General features: G+C 43.4%; 7 protein-coding genes across 7 annotated transcripts; 4 read left to right on the top strand and 3 right to left on the bottom strand. All coding sequences in view use genetic code 12, as the record gives it.

Annotated features, from left to right (window-relative positions):
- Positions 1-572: 572 nt before the first annotated feature.
- KGF57_003435 (uncharacterized protein) lies at positions 573-2,036 on the top strand (the record flags this gene model as incomplete). The annotated part of the gene is made up of 1 exon (XM_051752854.1): positions 573-2,036. One exon carries the CDS (start codon positions 573-575, stop codon positions 2,034-2,036), a length of 1,464 nt encoding a protein of 487 aa, XP_051608078.1.
- Positions 2,037-2,232: 196 nt separating this feature from the next.
- Positions 2,233-3,189, bottom strand: KGF57_003434 (cupin domain-containing protein; the record flags this gene model as incomplete). The annotated part of the gene is made up of 1 exon (XM_051752853.1): positions 2,233-3,189. One exon carries the CDS (start codon positions 3,187-3,189, stop codon positions 2,233-2,235), a length of 957 nt encoding a protein of 318 aa, XP_051608077.1.
- Positions 3,190-3,531: 342 nt separating this feature from the next.
- On the top strand, positions 3,532-4,416 carry KGF57_003433 (uncharacterized protein; the record flags this gene model as incomplete). The annotated part of the gene is made up of 1 exon (XM_051752852.1): positions 3,532-4,416. One exon carries the CDS (start codon positions 3,532-3,534, stop codon positions 4,414-4,416), a length of 885 nt encoding a protein of 294 aa, XP_051608076.1.
- A 105-nt stretch (positions 4,417-4,521) lies between these two features.
- Positions 4,522-6,075, bottom strand: KGF57_003432 (uncharacterized protein; the record flags this gene model as incomplete). The annotated part of the gene is made up of 1 exon (XM_051752851.1): positions 4,522-6,075. The coding sequence occupies one exon, from the start codon at positions 6,073-6,075 to the stop codon at positions 4,522-4,524; it is 1,554 nt and encodes a 517-aa protein (XP_051608075.1).
- A 709-nt stretch (positions 6,076-6,784) lies between these two features.
- Positions 6,785-7,237, top strand: UBC15 (Ubc15p; the record flags this gene model as incomplete). The annotated part of the gene is made up of 1 exon (XM_051752850.1): positions 6,785-7,237. The coding sequence occupies one exon, from the start codon at positions 6,785-6,787 to the stop codon at positions 7,235-7,237; it is 453 nt and encodes a 150-aa protein (XP_051608074.1).
- Positions 7,238-7,248: 11 nt separating this feature from the next.
- SGS1 (ATP-dependent DNA helicase) lies at positions 7,249-10,329 on the bottom strand (the record flags this gene model as incomplete). Its single annotated transcript, XM_051752849.1, has 1 exon — positions 7,249-10,329. One exon carries the CDS (start codon positions 10,327-10,329, stop codon positions 7,249-7,251), a length of 3,081 nt encoding a protein of 1,026 aa, XP_051608073.1.
- Positions 10,330-11,261: 932 nt separating this feature from the next.
- GCN1 (Gcn1p) lies at positions 11,262-19,945 on the top strand (the record flags this gene model as incomplete). The annotated part of the gene is made up of 2 exons (XM_051752848.1): positions 11,262-11,977; positions 12,535-19,945. The coding sequence occupies 2 exons, from the start codon at positions 11,262-11,264 to the stop codon at positions 19,943-19,945; spliced, it is 8,127 nt and encodes a 2,708-aa protein (XP_051608072.1).
- Between the last annotated feature and the right edge of the window lie 28 nt (positions 19,946-19,973).

The raw sequence follows: 19,973 nt of genomic DNA, 5'->3' as shown, positions 1-19,973 counted from the left end.
CATTGTATCGGGATGTATTCCGTCCATCAATCTGTGGAAAGTGGGGAAGAAACTCGGACCCTTACTCCGAATAATATTCAACACAAAAAGCTCTCTCGACAATGCAGGGATGGATGGACCGTAAAATAAACTTTACGAGGCGGATTGGTATCCGAGATCTAAGGAGCTCTTCAGGCAAGCTTATTCCAAGAAGGTCCTTTGACGCTTAATAGTCTCATGGTTCTGCATCGTCAATGATGTTTCCATTTTCACCATTGATCTAGTTGTGGAGATCATGTCAGTGGGGAATAAAACACCTCTGCGCACTGGTCTCCAGATAATCGTTGTTGTAAAAACTCGAACTCCTTTTTTTTGTTTTTTGCGTGAAATTTCTTTTTCTTCAACGGCCACGGCCACGGCCACTCCTTCCGACGATGTGACTATTGAGTGGGGAAAGCTGATGATGAAAAGAAGTACAACGAACGTGGAGAGATATCAAGGGTGAGGCCAACATCCATACCCCACGACGATGTATAAATAGTCGCCATGCTGCTTATTGACATTGCACTCATGTCACAACATCAAACACACCAATGTCCATTGAATCAGATATCGAAAAAGGTCACGAAATTGAACAAGTCGAAGATGCATCTCACATCACTTCCAAACATTATGCCTATCTTATGGAGAGACACGGCTCGGTTCAGTTAGATCCATTGCCCTCTTCTGACCCTAAAGATCCACTTAACTGGCCCACTTGGAAAAAGAATTACGAGATAATGCTTATTGCCGTTGGAGCTTTCTCATCGACCTTTATGGCTGCAGGATTGACTCCTGCGTTTGAAACCATGGCTGAGGAATACGGAGTTGATCTCCCAACTGCGGCGTACTTTACCTCTGCTCAAATTGCTGTTTTCGGCGTGTTGCCATTGTTTTGGGTCCCTTTGATGAACACTTTTGGCAGAAAGTTCTTTCTTACATTTGGTGCCTTGGCTTGTTGTGTTTTGAATGTTGGCGGTGGGTTTGCAACTACGTATGGTCAACAAATGGCCACCAGAGTTCTTGTTGGTGTTTTTGTGTCCACTGTTACTGCTGCCGGTTCATCAGTTGTTGGCGACTTGGCATTCTCCCATGAACGAGGCGAGAAAAATGGTTGGTGGTCGTTGGGCTTTGTTATTGGTACTCCGGGTGGTCCGTTCATTACTGGGTTCATTCAACAACATGCTGGAACCAAGTGGATTTTCTTTACGTTTGCCATCATGAACTTTGTCCAGTTTGTTTTGTGGATCTTTGCATCAGAGACTGTTTACACCAGAGCTGTTCCAGATGTCGTTTCCAATGGTGTGCTCAAAGCCATGGGCATTAGGAGATCCATTGCGAGACCCTTTTCCTGGAAAATGTTCTTTGGACCATTGAAACAAGCAGCCAACTTCAATATCTCCATTGCCGTCATTGCTGCTTCAGTCACTTTCTGTTATGCAAACATTGTGTTGGTTGTCGAAATGCCACAAGTCATGGTCCCACTATTCCACCTTAATGCTCAGCAAATGTCGTTACAGTACATCTCCATTATTATTGGCTCCATCATTGGCGAGATTCTTGCTGGTCCGCTCTCTGATTGGTGGATGAAGAAAAGTACTGCCAAGAGGAATGGTCAAAGAGTCATTGTTGACAGGTTATGGGTCTGCTACAACGGCTATATCTTGGTCATTGTTGGCTTGATTGTTTGGGGTATCTACTTGTTCAAAGCCACTCCCGGCCATTGGTCTATTAAACCGTTGATTGGAGCCGCTATTGCTGCTGCTGGAAACAATATCGTGGCAACAGTCATCACCACATTTGCCATCGATAGTGCACCTCGAAAGGCAGGTGACGTCGGCTTATACATCAACTTTGTCAGATCCATTTACGGTTTCATTGGGCCCTTCTACTTTCCGCATATGTTTGAAAACCTCAACTTTGCTGGGTCTGCTGGCTTGATGTGTGGTCTTGTTGTGTTGTTTGCGTGGGCGCCAACTGCATTTGCTCACATTGTTGGTGTTAGACGTGTAAAATAAGTACATATGGCTCTGGTAGTGAATGTACTAGATTTTTGACTTGCGTTGTAGTGGCATGTGTTGGAAAGGAGATACTACAGAGGAGACAACCTAGTTGATGAAGATCTGCACCAGGGTATTTGCTGTGGTGAGATCCAACTCGCAGTAGAACCCTACAATATATTATTTCACAACAATCAATTCATATACAAATACTCTACGCTTGTTTTGCTCTGTGAATCTCCAAGCTCTTGAGTAATGGAGAGTCATTGAAGGAGAAAAGGTAGGCACTTTCAGCACCACCATTGACAAGTTTAAACTTCTTCCAAGCGGGAACACAAAACGTATCCTTGCCATCCCATTTCAACACTGTGTCCTCCCCATTGTCTTCCTTGATGACAGTGTAACCAGTACCTTCATACACATGGTAAACAAACGAGGAGTTCTCCTGACGCCATTCGCTTGACTTTCCAGCATTGACCCTTTCAGCTTGAGCGGTGAGAATACTTGACAATGGGGCTCCACTTTCGCGAGTGTAGTTGAAAACAGCATAATCATCTTTGACAGAATCAAGGTGCTCTTGAGTGGCCTTCCATGGAAACTTGATATTAGATTCAGCAACTGTCTCGGCTGGATAACAATCATCGTGATAATGCTCAGCAAAGTTGACTGGAATAGCTTGAAACAATGGCAAGTCAAGACCATCTAACCAAATCATTGGCCCATCACCTTCCTTTCCATGGTCATGCCACTCCCATCTTGGAGTCAATATGACATCGCCTCTGTTCATGTAGATTCTTTGACCTTCCACCGCAGTGTAACCACCTTCACCCTCAATAATGAATCTCAATGCAAAAGCTGAATGTCTATGAGCGGGCGCAACTTCCCCTGTGTTGATGTATTGCAAACCGGCATACAAAGTATCAGTCGTTTGTGGAGCTTTCAAGGCTGGATTGATCAACATCAACACTCTTCTCTCAGATTCCTCAGCAGGCACCAAACGACCAGACTCAACCAACAAAGGCCTCAACTTCTTGTAGTCCCAAACAGTGGGGACTGCTTTTGGCATGGGGACAGGCGGGACCATAGCAGACATAACTGTCCATAACGGTTCAACATTTTCTGGTTTCAAACTTTTCAAAAATTCAACTTTTTCGTGGGAGGTGGACGGCATGGTGAGTGGTGAGTAGTAGGTGTTATGCAATTGCTGGAGGACGCATTGTATGTTTATATAAGCTCATCATGCTGCGGCATGGGGTTCCGCACAGTGGAGACTGTGTGCTGCAATGGATCCCTCATCCGTCAATGAGGAGTCCTTTTTTTTTTTTTTTTTTTTCTTTTTCTTCGGTCAAACATTCCGAGAGGAAAGAGACGTGGGATGCTTGAGTTGTGCAAGTGGGGAACGGAATTGCTTCCGATACGAATCAAAGAAACCATGGCATAGTTTCCTTGACAAAGGCTTATAAAAGGAGGGTTGAATTCCCTGTCACCTCCTCCTTCTCAACCCCACACAACAATGACTGCTTGGAAGAGATTGATTAGATTTGTTGCCAACGATGGCAAGATATACAAAGGTGAGCCAATTGTCACTGACACTGAATACGACGTTGGTGAGCAATTCTTAGACGGCAAGACCATCAAAGCCAGGGTCATCAAAGGTGAAAACATTTTTGAGGATGCTGTTGTTACAGATGAAGTGTTGGAGGTGAAGCAATTGTTGGGTCCATTGACTCAAGATGAAGTCCCCATCATCAAGTGTGTTGGCTTAAACTACATGAAGCACATTCAAGAGGGTGGCAGAACCCCACCGCCATTCCCATCCATTTTCTACAAGCCAAGGTTTGCTGTTGCTGACTTTGGCGAGCCAATTCCAATTCCCAAAATTGCTCAAGAAAATCAGTGTGATTATGAGGGTGAGTTGTGTGTTGTCATTGGCAAAACCGGTAAGGACATCAAAGAAGAAGACGCTTTGAGCTATGTTGGTGGTTACGTTTCTGGTAATGATGTTTCTGCCAGAACTTGGCAGAAGGACCCCAAATACGCTGGTGGTGTTCCCCAATGGTGTTTTTCCAAGTCATTTGACAAATACGCTCCATTGGGTCCTCAGTTGGTCTCTACACAAGTCATTCCCAACCCAGCTGCATTACATTTGACCACCAGGGTCAATGGCAAAGTCCGCCAAGATACTGGTACCAATGATTTGTTATTCAATATCCCAAAGATTATTGCATTTATTTCCCAATCAACTACATTAGAACAAGGAACAGTCATCATGACCGGTACTCCAAGTGGTGTTGCCATGGGAATGAAGCCGTCACCAAAGTACCTTCAAAACAATGACGAAGTACAAGTTGAGATTTCTCAAATTGGTACCCTCTCCAACAAGATGGACTTTGTATAAGTACACAGAGAATAAAGGCGACTACAGTGAAAGTGTATTATTTGTATATCTAATAATGTAATGATCAGCCTAACATTCTATTAAAAGAGCCTGCCTATAAAGTAGCTACAACTTGTAGTCACCGTTTATCCATCTATTGACCATGTCGAGGGAGTTTTCTGGTTTGTCGTATGGAACCATATGACCTGCACCAAAAACTCTCAAGAAGGTAAACTTGTCGAAATTCTTGACATTACCAGCATGCTCACCATTAACTTCCCAGTTTCTGATTGGCGCTTTGGCAAAGCCCTCTGAGCTACTCCATTGCAACCTGTCAGTCCAAGCTTGATTGCCCAACCAATTGCAAATGAAATCCTTATCACCTGCATAGATCAAAACTGGAACCCCTTTCTCCAAAACATCAACCACCTTTTTGTAATACGGCTTCATCCAGTCACCTGAATACAAAAAGTTTGCGTAAATTCCAGCATCGCAAGACTCATGGCCAGAAACTTCAGCTCCAACTGCGTCTAATACCTCCGGCTTGTTCAAATACTTGTCAATATACTCAAGGCTTTCGTAACACAACGGGGATCCATCACATTTTAATCGGACGTCGTACAAGTTGTAGCCGGCTCTTTGATACGGCCCCATTTGTGCCTCGTTACAGTAGACTGTAGCGGGGAAGCAGCTCCACACTGACTCGGTATCGTAACATTGCTTTATGAGCGACAAGCAAAGCGGCTTTGTAGCGTCCATGACCTGACATTGTTGAGGATCGACAACTGCTTCAGAGCCACCTTCTCCACAGGCCATTGGCTGAAAGTATTCGTATTGAGTCAATGTTTCCGTCAACCCGTTTCCAATCAAGACCGAAGTCAAGTTGAAAGAGCGTTCTGGGTGGCTCAAAATTTCGCTGGCGTATACTGGAGCAAAGTGTCCACCATAAGATTCAGCTGCAATGTGGAAATCCAAGTTGGCGTATTGTGGGAATTGCTTGAAGAACAACTCCAAGAATGCATAAACATCTTTACCACCTGCAACAGTATCGGAGACAGGCTTGGAAGTGTAGGAGTATCCAGTGTTGGCAGGTTGATCCAAGAAAATGACTGTAGCATTGTTGTTCCAAGCATATGGGTTGTAAACAGGCTGAATCTCCTTGCTGATGGATGAAGGTCCTAACTCAAAGAAAAGACCCATGGAGGACGAGCATCCGGGTCCCCCGTTCATCCACAAAATGACAGGGTCATTCTTCGGGTCGTTTCTACTCTCAAAAGCCCAGAAAAAGAAATGCTTGTCCTCGTCCTCAATGTCCAAGTACCCAGTGTATTGCTGAACTGTATCGAGTCCCAAGTTTGAAGGATCCTTGATTCTTAACCCATGGTTTGGATGTTTCTCATCCTTGACGTGGTGATCAAAGTCTTGTTTGGTAATTTTAGCTTTGCCACCTGTCTTTCTCAAACTCTTGAAAGTATCAGTGTTGAAAACAAAATCTGACCACAACTTTCTTGTCTCCTGTGTCAATGATTCCAAAGGTTCGTTGAAGTAACTTGAGGCTTTCAAAAACAATTCATTCTCTCTGTCCTCTTGGACCAAGTTAAATGGCTCTTGCAACGCTAAAGCGTCAATAACACCAACTGCAGTCAATACAGCAGCAGCAGTAGCTGTAAACAACTTCATTTCTTTGCCGTTCGAAAGTTCGAAAGTATGTTGGATCGTAGGAAATTCTTTTTCTTGTATATACAAGTTTGGTTCCATCTGAATGAACGGCACGACAGAAAAGTGCGGAAATGTTTTGTGTCACTACGGGAGCGGCCCTCTCTGTTGGCTCGCGCAAACATTCAAAGATCTAAAGCTCAGCGGCAATGGTGGACCGCGACACAAGACAGTTGCAAACTCAAGTTGGGGGGGGAGGGAAATGCAAAAATAAAAAAACAAAAAAGAGTCGCACAAGGCCCAAGCTCCATTTGGATGCAGCACACTCAGATGTCAGTAGTGTGCGTAGTGGGTGGTACTAGGAAGAGCGAGGAAAACTACATTCGCACGATTTGCGTTGCTCGTCTTTGTTGGTTGTGTAAAGACGTAACTGAGAGCATTACTAATGACGACAGACTTGGTTATCCATTTCACTACAAAAGGATCAGTCTGGATCAATTATTTAAAAGTGATGTATACCATCAGGACTCTGGAGACTCTCGGTCAATTACCCAAATTCTCTAAGCTCTGAAGTTTGCACCACGGTGTTATACACTCTTTCCTACACCAGCCTTTTTTTTTTTTTTCTAAGAGAACTTGCACTATGCAAATTGCAAGTGAACTGTACTACTGAGGGTACTTATGAAATCAACTTTTCGGTAGCGCGCAAAACCAAAACCAAACTTGCTACCCAATGCACCCGTACCACAGGAGATTGGTGAAGGAGTACCAGGCCATAAGCAAGGCCAACTTGCCCGGGGTAGAGCTTGTTTCATCAGAGGAGTTGCAGAGTTTTCTTTTCAAGATACATATCGACAACCATGAGCTCTATCCAGACGACTACTACCTCCAAGTGACCATCACCGACGATTACCCCGTTGACTCACCTTCCGTTGTTTTTATCAACTACGCATCATCACCAATCCCATTACACCCGCACATTTACTCAAATGGTCATATTTGTCTCAACCTACTCGGAGAAGATTGGACACCTGCGTGTTCTATAGAAAGCATACTACTCAGTATCCAAAGCATGTTGCATTCCAATCAACTTGCAGAGAGACCACCAGATGACGCCCAGTACGTCAAAGGCGCACCAAGGGATCCCAAAAGGACAAATTTCGTGTATCACGATGATAATATATAGCTATAGACCAACTACAGACTTGAGCTAAATTGAATCTTGATTGTTTTTCTGCCATTCAACACTTTAGTCGAGTTTCTGCCCACTCTAACATAATTTGAAGCAAACCCACCTTTCATCACTTGGTACTCAACCAAACACTCCTCACTGAGCAAGTAGAAAAAGATTCTCTCAACATCTGTTTTGTCCAAGCTCTTCCCTTTCCCATGGTAAGGGTTATTGTTGTGACCCATTTTGGTGATTTTACTGTACTTGAGGCCTCGAAACACATCCTGGCAATGCAAGACAGTCACTTTTTCAGATTGAATCGACTTGACTAGCTTTAGAATATCTTGGGCGTAAAGCGTACAATCCTTCTCAACAACCGTTACATGATTGTAGTTTTTGCAATTGTCACACTGCTTCTTGCAATTGACGGGGTTGAATGTTTCATTGAAATAATGCAAAACCTGTTTCCGTCTGCAATCGGTGGTGTTTTCACAGTACTGCACAACTTGTCTCAATTTTGCCAAGTGGTTCTCTTTTCCTTCCTCAGTCAAGTCAGCATCGCGGTGAATCATGTTTTGCAACGACCTTGCATCTTTATAGCAGTAGTACATGATACACTCTGATGGTTTGCCATCACGCCCTGCTCTTCCGGTCTCTTGATAGTACCCTTCCAAGCTTCTGGGAATAAATAAATGAATGACAAATCTGACGTCAGGTTTATCGATTCCCATACCAAAAGCAATAGTTGCACAAATCAACTGAATCTTGTTCTTTTGCCAGTTGGTTTGTATCTTGAAACGGTCTTCAGGGGTCATTCCTGCATGGTAAAACGATGTTTTCAAACCAAACTCATTCAACTTGGCACTGGTCTGCTCACACGATTGTTTTGAGTGGCAGTATATAATCCCACACTTGTTCTTGTACCGCGATAATATGTAGTCCTTGATGGACTCAAGGTAGTTCCCACTCTTCCACCTAATTTCGTAGTACAAGTTGGTTCGGTTGAAGCTTTGTTTGAGATACACCGGTGAGTCCATCTTCAAGTGATGGACAATATCCATCCGCACTTTTTCATTAGCAGTGGCCGTTAACGCCATTATGGGCACCCTCGGGAACCTCTCTTTGAAAAACCCCATCCCCTTGTAATCTGGACGAAAATCGTGACCCCAAGAGCTTAAACAATGCGCTTCATCAATCACAACACGTGCTAGCTGGTTGCGCTCGTACAATTTGCCAATAATCTTTTGAATCATTGTTGATTTGTTGGCTTTTTCTGGTGACAAGTATACAATGTCGAGAAATCCCTCACGAAAGAGGTTTAGCGTGTGCTTGTTATCATCGCTATTTGCTTTTGAGCTTATCATACCAGCCTTGATGTTTTTGTGAATGAGATGTTGCACTTGGTCCTGCATTAACGATATCAACGGCGATATCACAACGGTTGTGCCCTTGCTATGGCCGCCTTTGATTAGCGCTGGAAGTTGGTAACAAAGAGATTTCCCTCCTCCCGTGGGCATTAAAACAAAGACATCTTTATTCAAGAGTGACGCAACAACAGCTTCCAACTGATTAGGGCGGAAAGATTGTAGCTTGAATACTTTGTTTAGCGTGTCGTACACTTCGTCAATAAAGTCTTCGGACCCTTCTGGAATTATTCGCGACGTTGGCTTGGGGGCATTGATGATTTTCATAATCTCCTCATCCTCATCACTAAAATCATCTTCACTCTCCATGTTTATAAGTGGTGGCTGATTTGCATTGGAGTTCGAATCAGACGAGCTAAGCATACTGCGTGCAGGTAATGGCATATCGCCAAGTGCAGTGTTATCAGCCAACTCGATATCCTCGTCTGAGTCAGAGAGCTCAATAACATCAATTTCTCGTTCCTGATTGAGCTGGGTCGAAAATTCAATATCTTCCACGTAATCATTGTCGAGGTTTCCATTGATTGGACTAGGAGGCACAGATTCATCATATCGAATGCCATACTTTTCCGCAACATCAGGCGACAATCGAAGATTATGCACCTCTTGACTCTCAATCACCCCTGAACCTTCGTCGTCTGAGAATTCATCATTTGAAGGTGAATTGGGTATGGATGCGTCGTCTATAAAGCTTCCCAAATCATCAACATCGTCTCGCTCCTGTGTTGGTGTTCTCAACCCCTCCATGGTGTTATTGCCAAAGTCATCTTCTATATCCAAAATGTCATCATCACCCATATTTGAAACAATTTCTCTTGCTTCGGCAATTCTAGTAGGTCTGGCGGGAGCTCTAAACACTTGAGCTTCACTAGTGGTGTCCTCGATCTCTTCCGTCACTTCAGGCTGCGTCAGTGCAACCTCCTTGGTCACGTCTCTCAACTTGGCAATCAAATGATCCAAAGAAGTAATTTTGGCCTGCAATTCGACATAGTGCTCCTTTTTCTGATCCAAAGATATTGAAGTAGATTCGCTAATGACAAATTTCTCTTCTAGTAGTTTGATCTTGGATTCTTGTAATCGTATTAGTTCCAAATACCGCTCTGCATTATCCGGCTTGGCTCTTTTGCTTGGTGCAGAATTTTCATCCTCTGCAGGTCGCTTTCTAGGAGAGTCATTGTCGAGTGTCAAGTCAATCACATTCTCGGGGCTGGATTGACTTCGCACAGACGGGTTACTTGCCAGTGGTTTGAAAAACTTTGACCCCAACGGTAGTTTTGATTGTGTTTTCCTGGATTTGCCAGCTGTCCCTCGATTCTGCTGCGTGAGTGACTGCAGTACTACCGATGCAGAAGAAGACGCGTTGAATGACGAGTTGAATGATGAATCTAGGTCATGTTGACTTGGTCGAGGTCGCGACGGAGGTGCTGGTGGTGGTACATTCTCCTTGTCGCTCTCAGGTGAGAAGGTAGTGACAACATAGTCGCCTATTATGGATACGTCTTCATGCAATGGATCAGATATGCCCGGTCGTTGCTGCTGTTCCTGACGCGTTGGTATCGATGCCGATGTCTTATCTTTCGGGTACCTCTTGAGTGCTGCAGAAATAACACGAGGACACGGTAGGTTTGGCTTTGTTTGCCGGAGCCATTCAAGCTGCTCTTCGAGATTATTCGCTTTGATCATGGAAATGGGGGCAGAGGACGTGTGGCAGCCAATGGATTGTTTATTTTAATTTGTTATTTTTTTTTTTTTATCCATCTTGATTTGGATACGCACTCGGAAGTGTATCCCCGAAACACGTGAATAATGAGGTGTTTGTTCACGTGACACTGCAGAAACGATAAAAGGGGGAGCAGTTAAACGGGAGGGGAAATTTTGTTTTCATACAGAAGCGGAGAACTCAAAATAAAAAATGGAGAATAATACAAGTAGTCAGGTAAAAAAGATAGTAGCCAAGAACACTTGTCATTGGAAAGAGTGTAGAGAACCTCCTTAAGGAACTACTTTTGGCAACCAATGTGGAGGTTACACAGCAAATATGTTAATTGAGTATACGAAATTCTATTGGCTGAAAAAAAAATGTAACCACTAACGAGATAATCCGAGGGAGGAGAGAAAAAACAAATAAAAGACATACAGAAAAACAGAAGAGACATAGAGAACGAGAGAAATGAAGTAAACGGCACAACAGACAAGAGTTACACAAACGCATTCTTCACAACAATAGAAGTCCATATCGGAAAACGCATAAAACAAAAAAAAAAGAGAACGCAATAGCGAGTGTGGATGGAGTGGGTGTGTGTGTGTGTGTGTAGCACAGGTGTGGCTGTAACCTGTGACTGGCCACTAGGGATGGTCAGTAGAAACGATGCATCAGGAATGACCAGGGCAGATATATTTTAGCTACCCCCCCCGATTATTCTGCAAAGAAGGAGGGGAAAATACACTTTCTTAAAAACTCCTCCTTTGTGTAATGTCGTGCTTTTTTTTTTCTTCTTCTTCTTCTTCTTCTTCTTCCTCTTTACTGTGGATGCCTTGAGATTATAAATACATATCAAAATAACGTCAAACACCACGCCAACTGGGAGGCCTTAGTTAACGCGATTGCTCAAACGATGTTTGCTAGTGCTTCTACATTCAACACATACAGCCCAGAACACAAGAGGGTACCATCACTTTCCTCAGTTTCGTCATCAAATTCAATAGTCGATTTCAGCTCGGGAGACTTACTACCAGATCTTTGGCAAATTTCATCCAACGAGTCAGTAGAGTCTGACTATTCAAGCGCTTTTACATTCTCCAAACGGCCACAACTGCAATTACACGAACAACCACAACCACAATTGCAACAGTTACAACCACAACTACACTCGCCTTGCTTCAGCCCCTTCCGGGGCAATACACAATTTTCACCGTTCAATGATGTTCGGGGTACAGTAGTGTTTCCCGAGGTGAGCGCAATTTCTCAAAAGCACCTGCCCATACAGAGCACCTCTCCACTATGGCATAACCCTTCCTCGCAATCATCCATTTGCCAACCAACATGGACCTTACAAAAGCCACTGGTCGTCGTTCATGACCCACAACAAACACATTCACGAGACAATGAAGTCCCACGCAGCTCCCCTCCATACCAGCCCCCCAAGACGAAATCAGTAAACACTCAATTATACAAGACAGAATTGTGTGGACCATTTATGAAGACAGGGTGCTGCCCTTACGGTCTCAAGTGCCAGTTTGCACACGGAGAAGCAGAATTGAAGCACATTGAGCGACCACCAAAATGGAGATCAAAACCGTGCGCCAATTGGGCAAAACATGGAAGCTGCAGGTACGGCAACCGGTGCTGTTTCAAGCATGGTGATTAGATAGAAAAAAAAGAAAAAAAAGAAAAAAAAAAGAAGACACGTATGTACAAATAGAATGAGAGATATTTATTAAGCCAAACCCCTCTTTTGACACATCAACAACAGCCTCAGATTGTATAGACAAATCACTTATTGTATTGTGTGGTGATATAATGGGTTCGTGATGTTCTCCACAGCGCCCAACGTACGTCGAGTCGAGTTGCCAGCCATGCCCTGGCAGAAACCAGTACACAGCCGTAACCCATTGCTGCAACGGACCTTTACCTTTCCTCATCGACTGTTATAGTTGATAAAGAAGAGAAAAGAAGGAGAGGAAAAGAAAGCAAAAAAAAAAAAAAAAATTTTTTCTCTCACTGATTTATAACAGTGCAATCTTCTTTTTTTATTTTTTTTTTTTTTATTGTTTTTTTTTTTCAATCTTCTTCTGTTTTCCACTTTTCACTTTCAACAGAGCAATTTATATGCTGGAAATCGTCGAGTGGGAACAGTTGAGGCCTGTTTATGAGAAGGGTCTCAAAAGCTCATCCTTAAAAGAAAGGCTCGGCACTTTGAAATCAATTGAGCTGAATTTGGATGTCATTGAAAAGATTGAGTTGCAAGCTGTTGCAAATGCGTTGCTCAGCACATACAACTTTTACCAAGACACCGACTCGAGAAATGCCGTGCTAAATGCATTGCTCAGGATATGCACGACAGAGGAGAAATTCTTGCCATATTATGTGAATTTCATCGCAAAAGAGACTTCAGGGACAACCTTGGCCATCACGGACTACTTGACTCTCCTTCAATGGATAAACACATTCAACATAGAGCTAGCAAGAAAAAAGAGTCTCGGTGGAGAGTGTGTCACGCTTCAAGCCAAGCTATTTGTCAAGTGCACCGAACATGAAACCAAGTCAACCAGACATTTGGATAGAGTTACAAAGTCTGCCGTCACGGCAACGAAAACAAGCATTGCCAATACACTACTCGAAGATGACACATATATGGATCTTGTAATTGATGAGGAATGTTTTGCTTTGTTTGGCGTGTTGAACACTGCAGCAAACGAGCTCGTACCAAAGAAGCCATCCATACTTGAAAGGTTGAAGGGCAATGACGCAAAGGTATTGAATATATTTATCAACTTGGTCTTGTTAGGAAAAAAGTCTCCTTCTAAGTTTGAAGTTGAACAATTTGGTCTGTGCGTGGAGACATTGGTCAACGAGGAAAACTTTGCCTCGCTTTTGCTTCCAGCGATTGAAAAGGCTATCCTTAGGTCTTCGGAAAACTCTTTTGGCATAGTGCTTCCCATATTCTTCAAGCATCTACAGGTAAAAATTACACCATCGCAAAAGCTCTTATCTTCAATCATATCCGGAATCAAGTCCCAGAAAGAGCACGTTAGGGTAGGTGCATTTGAAACATTGGAGTTGGTGATTGCAAATTCAAAAGAAGACATTTCTGACGAGATAATCAAAGCCATAAAAACAACAACAAATGCAGAATCAAAATCATTGTTGATAAAAAGTCTCATCAGATCCACTGCTTCTGAAAAGGTGATAGACGCGTTACTTCCTCTAGTGGCAAAAGAACAAAATGAGATGTCGTTGAGCAGCTTGGTTGACGTCTTTGCATACCACACTTTTAAATCAGACAAATTTGACGACAATGTAGTCAAAGCATTCGCTACCGGATTCAAGTCAAAGTTCAAACGCGTGTGGTTTGTCGAGTATGGGAAACACGCCTTAGGTAAACAACAACCAGACTTTGATGCCGTCTTTACTGAAACGTTGTCTGAAATTGAAAAATCACCAGCGGCAAACATCAAAAACATTGCGTGCGCGTTTGTGGTACTAGCACTCACCCACAAGGACTCCTCCTTGCTTGATGAGACAAAGATTTTCGAGAAATTGGACGCCACCGACTTGTACTGGTTTGTAAAAGATTTGTACAACCACCCTAGAGGATGGTTGTATGTGCTCACCGGAAAGAAGGTTCCCTACAGCGTAAAGAAACACGCACAAGAACGGTTCAAACAGGAGATCGAGGTCAACTTGTCGTTGAGTGATGGCATCATTGACGAGGCATACGTGCTAGACACGGAAACACATAATCCGAGAGATCTTAGTGTCGTATTTTCCATCTTAACTCAAGTGAAATCAACTGATCAAGCGAAATCAAACGCCGTGAGATTAATCATTGTGGCAAATGACCCAAAAATCCGCATAAATGGCGGCTGGATCGGGCTTGTACAAAGAAGTGGACACAAGATTGACATTGGGACATTGGTCAAACACAACTACGAACAGATCTTTACCGATTGTGTATCTCAACAAACCCCAAACTCAATAAAAGCCCTTGCCATTACCGCGTTTGTCCAACCAAACTTAGCAGGGACAATCACTAAATTTATCGATGAAAGTTTGACTGTTGAGCACATAGACGAGGTGTGCAAAGCCATCTATTATGGAAAAGAGGGGGAAATGGTGATTGATGTCACTGCAAAGAAACCCAAGGCGTTGGACAAGAATGCCAGGGACTACGAAATCAGAGCTTGGGAAGAGTCGATTGGGAAAGAATTGAAACAGGCCAAAAAATTGACACCTGAAGAAAAGAAGCTCGTTGCGGAGCAAATTGCCAAGGAGTCGAAGATTAGAAGTGAAATTAGCAGCACAGTCGCAAGAGTGAATTTTGCCATTGGATTGATTGACGAGCTAGCTGCGCAGGCCAGCGTAGTCAACAATGGTGCCGAATCCTGGCTTCCAACAAGCGTGAAAAAGTTGCTTGACTTGGCCATTTCAGAAGGCGATTTCTTCAATAGCGCATCCTCATTTATCAACCTCTCCACCTTGATCTCCCCAAGATTTGAAATTTTGAAAAAATTTGTTGGTGTGGCAACTTTACGATTGTATGGAGTCAAGGTGGAACTGCAATACGAAGAGGAGCCATTGGAATCACTTCTTGGCAGAATATTATACCGTGTCAAGATATTGAGCGATCAAAACCCCTTGGATGCTGTTTCCCTAGCCTATGTCCTTCCATTATTGATCAAAGTTTTGCAAATTGGACAAACGGCCGCTTTCAAAAACTCAAAGAAAATTGCAGTCACCTCGGAGTTTGTTGAGAATGACCCGGAAGAAGAGCATTTACTTTTGGGTGTGGAAATTATATCTGCTCACGCTGAATTGTTTGCTGATGCAGGTATCCCAAGAACTAGCATTTTGACGATTTTGGTCAGCCTCATGGCGGTTCCATCCAAAGCCAAGTTGGTGAAGGAATGCTTTCTTTCGTTGTGCCAGTACATTGCCGTAAACATATCTCAAGAGGATTTACAGTTGTTGTTGGAAAATGTGGTATCTCCACATGTGTTTGTCAGGTCAACCATCTTGGAAGGATTGGATTCCGAATTTGAACTAACCGAATACTCAAAGGAAGTTTATGTTGAGACTTACGACACCGACAACAATTGCCGAGAGTTAGCGCAAACAATCTGGGAGGACAACTCATTGAGTGTTGCTGATACAACAAACTTGCTTGCATTGTTTGGTTTACAAGACGCTGGGTTGCGGTTATCAGTGGCGCAAGCATACAGAGACGCCTCGATACAAACTCACCCCAACTTGGAAGAATTGTTCAACTTTTACATTGAAAAAAAGAACCCACCAGCACCAAAATTGGACGAGTTTGGTCTTGTTATAAAGTCGACGATTGATCAAAGAGACAGATGGGAGGAGAGATCCACCATTGCCCTTGCACTCAAGTTTCTTGTACCACATTTATCTGAGTCCGACGTTGAAAAGCTTTTCAAGTTCCTTGTACAAGAAGCCTTGGGCGATAAGGATCAGAATGTGCGCCAGCAGTATCAAGATGCCAGTGTTGCTGCCATTGAAGTCCACGGAGCAAAGAATGTTGAGGCATTGATTAGAATCTTTGAAGAAAGCTTACAAGCAAAGAATATCAAAGAGCCCATTGTTGTGTTGTACGGCACATTGGCACGTCACTTGAAATCAACAGATGGCCGTTTGCAGGTGATTTTTGATCGTTTGATGAAATCGTTGGATACGCCAAATGTCCAGTTTGCCGTGTCCGAGTGTATTGCACCTTTGGTGCCATCTTTTAAAGACGAACTTCCGGGATACTTTGAGTCTCTATTTAACACTTTGTTTACTGGCAAAACCCTTGCCAAGCGTCGTGGTGCCGCATTTGGTATTGCTGGTTTAGTTAAAGGTGACGGTGTCCGTGCATTGTCAGACTACGATGTCATTAGAACTTTAACCGACGCCTCTGATGATAAAAAAGATGCAATCAAAAGAGAAAGTGTTTCGCTAGTATTTGAAAGTTTGTCCAAGAGTTTGGGGAAATTTTTTGAGCCATTTGTGTTTGAAATTTTGCCAATCATTTTGAAAAGTCTTGGTGATATGCTGGGCGAGGTTAGAGTTGCCACTGATAATGCAGCAAAGGAGATCATGAAAAACACTACATCATTCGGTGTTAAAAAACTCATTCCCTTGGCCATTTCCAACCTTGATGAAACGGCATGGAGATCGAAAAAGGGGTCAGTCGAGTTGCTTGGTGCTATGGCTTATCTTGACCCAGAGCAATTGTCAGCATCGTTGTCAATCATCATTCCTGAAATCGTTGGTGTATTGAATGACACACACAAGGAAGTTAGAAAAGCGGCCGAGCAATCGCTCAAACGGTTCGGTGAAGTTATCAGAAATCCCGAGATTCAACAAATTGTGCCTTACTTGATAAACGCCATCGGCGACCCAACCAAGCATTTGGACGAAGCATTGGACAAATTAACAAAGACCCAGTTTGTGCATTACATCGACAGCTCGTCGTTGGCATTGATCATCCATGTCATCCATCGTGCAATGAAGGACAGGTCGGCCTCCACAAAGAAGAAAGCTTGTCAGATTGTGGGTAATATGGCCATTTTGGTTGACTCAAAAGACTTGCAACCGTACTTGAACGAGTTGGTGGAAGAGTTGGAGACTGCCATGGTTGACCCAGTACCAGCCACGAGATCAACGGCAGCCAGAGCATTGGGTTCGTTGGTTGAGAAGCTAGGCGAGGAGCAATTCCCTGGCTTGATTCCAAAATTGATTGCTACTTTACAAGACGAGTCGAAAGCCGGGGATCGTCTTGGTTCGGCACAAGCATTATCGGAGGTTGTATGTGGACTTGGTACAAACAAGTTGGAAGAGCTTTTGCCATCCATTATTTCTTCGGCATCGTCACCCCGCGCGGCAGTCAGGGCCGGGTTTATGCCGCTTTTGCTTTTCTTGCCTGTTTGCTTTGGTTCTCAGTTTGCTCCTTACTTGAATCGTATCATTCCTCCAATATTGAATGGATTGGCTGACCAAGATGAAGAGATTAGAGAAACTGCATTGAGGGCAGGTAGATTGATTGTTAAGAATTACGCCAAAAAGGCTGTTGATTTGTTGTTGCCAGAATTGGAAGCAGGATTGTCCAATGAATCATACCGTATCCGTCTTTCTTCATTGGAACTTACCGGAGACTTGTTATTCCAAATCACTGGACTTTCTGGCAAAAACGAACTTGTTGAAGATCAAATGGTTAGCAAAACACTTGCACAAGTCTTGGGTCAAGAACGTCGTGACCGTATCTTGGCAGCCTTGTTTGTTTGTCGTTCCGATGTTGCAGGTATGGTTAGAAATGCTAGCGCCGATATTTGGAAAGCGCTTGTTGCCAACACTCCAAGAACAGTTAAGGAGATTTTGCCCACTTTGGCATCATTGATTGTACAAAAATTGGCATCCGATGATGAAACACAAAGGACAATTGCTGCTCAAACTTTGGGTGATATGGTGCGTCGTGTCGGTGCCAATGCATTGCCACAATTGTTGCCATCATTGAAAGATGCCAAGGACCAAGAAGGTGCTTGTATTGCGTTGACAGAGTTGATCAAATCCACTTCATTGGAAGGACTCACCACTTACAAGGATACATTTATCAGCATCATTTACGATGGTCTTATCACGCAGGACAAGCCTACTAGAAACGCTGCCGCACAAGCATTTGAACAATTATACGAGCAAATTGGCAAAGTGGTTATTGATGAAATTATCCCACAGTTGTTGTCGGAATTGGGCAACTCTTCGGCATCTTTACTCGCATTGAAGGAATTAATGGCTTCAAAATCAGAAATCATTTTCCCCATCACGTTGCCTTCATTGTTGGAGCCACCTGTTGATGCAGTGGCTTTGGCCTCGTTGGCATCGGTTGCAGGTACTGCATTGTACAAGAGATTGTCAACCATTTTGAACACATTGATAGCTTCAATCATTGCTGGCGACGAAATTTCAGAAGAGTTTAACCAAGTCTTGTTATCGGTTGAAGATGATGGAGCGCATTTGTTGATGCAACAACTATTGGCATTGATGAAGCATGAGGATCCACAAATCAGAGAAGTCATTTTTGCCCAAACTAAGGACTTTTTCGAACATGCCACATTGGACTACTCAATGTACCTTGAGGATATTGTTTACCAAATGATTCTTTCCTTGGCAGATCCATCACCAAAAGTGGTCAAGGCTTCAATGGAGTCGCTAACAGTTTTAATCAAACAACAACCAAAGGAGTTGTTGGAAAAATTGGTCAAGCCATCGTACCAAGCACTCAGATTAACCGGTGCCGCAGTACACGCATTTGCCTTGCCAAAGGGGCCCAACTCTATCCTCCCCGTATTTTTGCACGGGTTGATGTACGGGTCTTCTGATCAACGTGAATTGTCAGCGTTGGCTATAGCTGATATCATAGAAAAGACGCCATCAGAAAACTTGCGTACTTTGGCAACAACATTGACTGGTCCTTTGATTAGAGTCATTGGTGAAAAAGTGGCTTCCAACATCAAGTCGGCCATTCTTGTGGCATTGAACAACTTGTTGGTCAAGATTCCTCAATTCTTGAGACCATTCATCCCGCAATTGCAAAGAACTTTTGTGCGTTCGTTGAGCGATGTTTCAAACGATACATTGAGAAAACGTGCAGTTGTGGCGTTATCGACATTGATCAAACACCAGCCAAGGGTTGACTCTTTGATTACCGAGTTGGTGACAAACTCCAAATCCACTGATGATTCCGGAGTCAAGGCGTCGATGTTGCAAGGAATGTTGGCCGTGGTTGAGTTGAAGGGTAAGGAGTTGAATGAAGCGTCAAAAACGAGTTTGCTATCGGTGGTTGAAGAGGAGAGCATTGACTCGGTCTCTTCTGCCAAGTTGTTGGGTTCTTTGGCCAATGTTTTGACACCCGAGGAGACAACAGTTTTGTTGCAGAAAAAGGTCCTCAATTCGCAAAGCAAGTTTTCAATCTTGGCCATAAATGCATTTTTGAAGTATGCTCCAGAGTTAGTGAAGGGCAATCACGAAGTTGTCGACTTTGTTGCCGCTTGTTCTGACTCCACCAATCCATATATTACTGACAATGCCACAATTGCCATTGGTAAATTGGTTCTCAGTGGTGTGAGTGATGAATCATTGTACAAACAATTGGCCAAGAACGCTATTCAGCCCAACTCGGCATCTCCAGATACAAGAAGGTTGTCATTGATTGTGATTAGGACTGCTGCTCATAAAAGGGCCATCCCTTACGAGTATCTCGACTTCCTTGTCCCTAGTGTGTTTAGCTCAGTTCGTGATCCGATAATTCCGATCAAATTGGCCGCTGAAAAGGCGTATTTGGAAGTGTTCTCCGTTGTTGATCTGGAGTTGAAGGTTTTTGACGAGTGGTTCAATGGTAGGACCGAGATTAGTACAGTCACTGGAGCCACAATTGTGCCTAGATCCGTAGGCGACTACACAAAGAGAGTTGCTGTTCGGTTAGCAAATGTTGAGAGAGAGCGTATCGAACAAGGTGGTGACGAAGAGACTTTGTTTAGTGATCGGATCGAAGACGAGAAAGAAATTTGGTCCGTTGGTATATAAAGATTATAGACACAGTATTAATTTATTT

This window comes from Candida theae, assembly GCF_024610275.1.
Source record: "Candida theae strain CBS 12239 chromosome Unknown scaffold77, whole genome shotgun sequence".
Classification (NCBI taxonomy): domain Eukaryota; kingdom Fungi; phylum Ascomycota; class Pichiomycetes; order Serinales; family Debaryomycetaceae; genus Lodderomyces; species Lodderomyces theae.
Note: the sequence above shows the minus strand (reverse complement) of the source record. Positions and strands in the feature narration are given on the sequence as shown.